The 3,436-nt window shown below is 49.6% G+C and overlaps 1 protein-coding gene across 1 annotated transcript; it reads left to right on the forward strand.

The window, feature by feature from the left end:
• Positions 1–84: 84 nt before the first annotated feature.
• DPM2 (dolichyl-phosphate mannosyltransferase subunit 2, regulatory) lies at positions 85–3,220 on the forward strand. Its single transcript, XM_025211239.1, has 3 exons — positions 85–384; positions 1,616–1,718; positions 1,992–3,220. Exons 1-3 carry the CDS (start codon positions 322–324, stop codon positions 2,048–2,050), a joined length of 225 nt encoding a protein of 74 aa, XP_025067024.1. The 5' UTR covers positions 85–321; the 3' UTR covers positions 2,051–3,220.
• The last annotated feature ends 216 nt before the right edge of the window (positions 3,221–3,436 follow it).

Raw genomic sequence — 3,436 nt, forward strand, 5'->3', positions numbered from 1 at the left:
GGGCCCGGCGGAAGGGGCTGCCCTGGGCCTTGCCTGTCCCCGTGTCCCCCCCCCCCCCCCCCCCCGGCGCGGGGGGCCGTGGGGGGCGCGGGGCACGAGCTGGCAGCGCTGGAGGGGCCGAGGGGTCACCACCTCGCCCCGCATTGGGCTTCCTAGTCGGGGGGAAGCAAGAGCTGCCACAGACTCCGAATAGCCCCGGGCCGGCTCAGGGGGGTTTCAGATAGGGGCCGCGCTCCCATTGCCGTGCACTTCTGGGGTCCCCCATTTCCTGGGTCGAGTGAGCAGCGACTGAGCTGAGCACGGTCCTGGAAAGCCTCGCAGATGCGTAGGGAATTGGGCGAGGAGCATCGTGGGGTGGAAAACCGTCCAGCGCTTTATTTTTCTGTGAGAAATTTTCCATTTCTAAAAATTAATCGTTTCCTAAAATTCATTAGTAACAACGAAGGGATGTCAATGCCCTGTTAGGCAAGCTCGGCAGTGTCAAAGTTGTCATTCACGTGTTTCAGGCAATTATCCCTAGGAAGTGTGAGAGAGAGTACATATATGTTTTATTGATGTGTAAATACACTCCCATAATCCTCCAGTCCAAAAATCAAGTTATGAATTCACCTAATTGGCTGTGCAGGTCAAATCTAAACCAAATCATGGCATCTCATGCACAGTTTTTGGGTGTGCTAAAATTAGTGTGTCAACATTTTTCAGAGCCTTCACTCTCTTTTCTTAAATTTAAACAACGTTAGGTAAGTACGTGCTGTTGTGTATTGTCTTTACTTTTATTGGCATACTTGTAAAAATGTAATTTTTTTTCCACATCAAAGCTCTGCTTTGAATTTGTTTGACTGTAACATTTCAATCACATTAAGTGTGTTGTATTTAATTTTTTTAAATTAAATATTCCAGTTCAAACACTTGTGGCTGTCGGGACATAAAATTAACATGGGGTGTTTTTTTAGTTTTGCTTACTAAATATACGTCAAATAAACATGCTAAATCAGATCACGCTCTATTTAGGGCATTGGAAAAATTTCCAGAAAATTTTCCAATTCAAAATTTTGTGGAAAACCCACATCTCTGGTGAGGAAGCGTCTCTTTGAGCCTGCAAGGCCAGTCTGGAGACTTGCTTCAGTTTGCTTGGCATGTGGATCCCTGACAGCTCCTGGCCGTGCTCTGAATGGTGCTCGCTTCTGACATCCTCTCAGCTCGTTGTTCTGCGGCTGCAAACTCTGTATGGTTGGGTTTTTTTCATTGTCCCTACGCCTTGCTGTCAGCCCACGTGCTGCTCTGTAACGCTCAGTCTGTTCTAAGTTCTGTGAAAGACGATCTTTGCCTCGCGTCTAAAACAAGGCAAATATTGTTTCTGTTTTGCCCAGTGAAGCATGGGGGACGCTCACCAGGTTGAGCAGGTTGTTCAGTGCCAGGCAGCTAGTCAGAAATCAAGACAAGCTTTGGAGGGGAGAGTTCGTGGCCCCTTGGCTCTATTCTCTATCCATCAGCATCATTGTTAACTGTCACTCTTAAAGCTTGTACTTCTGTCCCTACAAGCAGGAAGGTCTGAGTGCTGGCAAGTAGCTGCATATTGCCCCAGCTTGCTGATGCCCCTCTTTGTTTCTTGCAGCCCTTCATTGATAGCAATCACGGGATTCACAAGTACTTCCTGCCCAGGGAATATTCTGTTACCATTCCTGTGGTTGCAGGGCTCCTGCTGCTGCTGTTCATAGGTGAGTAACATTTCTCTTCTGTTTTGGGATCAGAAGTCTGTTATAGAAGCTGGTTGGTCACTGTTGGCCCAGCTACTTGGAAGCGATAGCGATTGCCATGTGACCTCTCTCACAGCACTGCCTACTCCAGCTGTGAGCTCCTGCACAGTGGAGCTGCCCTGGTCTCATCCTGTGAAGTGGTTCTGTTCCCCATAGCAATGGTGTTTAGACAGCTGTAGTACTTATAGGGTTTTTGGCCATTTTCTTCACATTTTTTCTTTCTCTCTCTCTTAGGGACTTTCATAGTGATTGTGATGTGGAAGAACAGGAAACCTGCCAAGAAATTGAACTGAAGACAGCGGGCATGGGAATGGGTGCAGGTTCCTACCTGCAGTGTCTTGATGGGGCCAAGACTTTGACCTGCAGTAACAGGTGGCCATTTCCTCCCGCAACCAAAGACTCTTTGTGTTATAGCCTGGATGCTGGGCCTCACCATGCTCTTGGCACTTCCTACCCTGCAGAGCACATCTAGCCATTTGGTCAAATGAAAGAGAAACTGGCTGAATATCATACACATCCAGACAGGGACCAGAGCCTCGGCTTTAGTGAAACTACCTCAGCTCGGGCTGACCAGGACAGATTGACAGCTTGGGCTGACCAGGACAGACTGACAGCTCGGGACTCTGCAGTCGGGGAGCTCTGTGCAGCCTCCACTTGCCCTGTGTTAAGGGGAGAAGGCAGCACTAGTGAGCAGAGCAAATAGCTGGCTGCCTGGCTCCACTGGATCTCTGCCTCTGGCAACACCTCTTGCTCTGTTGCTTTATTTTTTGTCCTTCAAGTGTTTATTTTAGAGTTTACAAATCAGATCTATTATGTGAAAAACCAAGAGATTGTGTGGACCAAGGCTGGTAGCTAGGGACAGATCCCTTCTTACTTGCCTGTAGAGGGTGCAGCAAACCTTCTTGTTTTGTGCTAATGGTAATCATAGCACTAGGAGGGTTGCACGGAGCTCACCCAGGCTCTCTGGCTGTATCTTAGGGCACAGGTAGCATTTCCATGATCCCTCACATGTTGGCGAGAAGCCACAGCTCCTCCAGCCTCCTTATTGGCCAGAAGGTAGGAGAGGTAGTGGACAGCTGAGGCCCCATCCTGGCATGTAGAAGGATTACCCTGGTCCTCAGTGCTGTACTCTTAAGCCTTGTGTCTGCATTGGAGAGGGGTGGGGAAGCAAATCTTGGGCTCTCCTGGACTGAGAACCAGAAGGAAGGAGCTTGACTAATGGGCTGATGGACATGGTATGAACTGCAGCAAGATGGTGCAGGCTGTGTTGTGTGTCAGCCAGCTTTGTGTGTGCCTGGTAGGCATATGGTGGTGGGGAAAAGGGTGCCTCTGCCTGCTCCTTCTGTGCTAGGCACTTCTCAGGCAACAGGGCATTTACTCCTTAGCACCTGGATGCCTGCTTCCAGAAGCTCCAGTAGAAGGGAAAGCAACAGCATCTCCCTCAATAAAATATTTGAAGGGTCTCTCTGTGTGCCCTGTCAATGTGGGGGGCATGAAACGGTGCAGGGGGGCCTTGGGAACACATCCTTCCAGCAGAAGGAATCTTGGGGACTGCAACCAGTCTGCAGCTATGTAAGCTCACAGGGGACCTGGCCTAGGAGAGGTCCTGCCCAGGTTATGCCTGGTTCTCATTCTGGGGTTGCTCTTGCATCCTCTCCCTGGCTCCATTGCATGCTTAA

Source organism: Alligator sinensis, unplaced genomic scaffold (assembly GCF_000455745.1).
Source record: "Alligator sinensis unplaced genomic scaffold, ASM45574v1 scaffold388_1, whole genome shotgun sequence".
Lineage (NCBI taxonomy): Eukaryota > Metazoa > Chordata > Crocodylia > Alligatoridae > Alligator > Alligator sinensis.

Bases quoted from the DNA above. Each gene is read 5' to 3' on its own strand.
- DPM2 (XM_025211239.1), top strand. From the start codon at position 322: ATGCGTAGGGAATTGGGCGAGGAGCATCGTGGGGTGGAAAACCGTCCA. The intron at 385-1,615 runs GTGAGAAATTTT...TGTTTCTTGCAG, and splicing joins GTCCAGCGCTTTATTTTTCT to CCCTTCATTGATAGCAATCA. The intron at 1,719-1,991 runs GTGAGTAACATT...TCTCTCTCTTAG, and splicing joins CCTGCTGCTGCTGTTCATAG to GGACTTTCATAGTGATTGTG.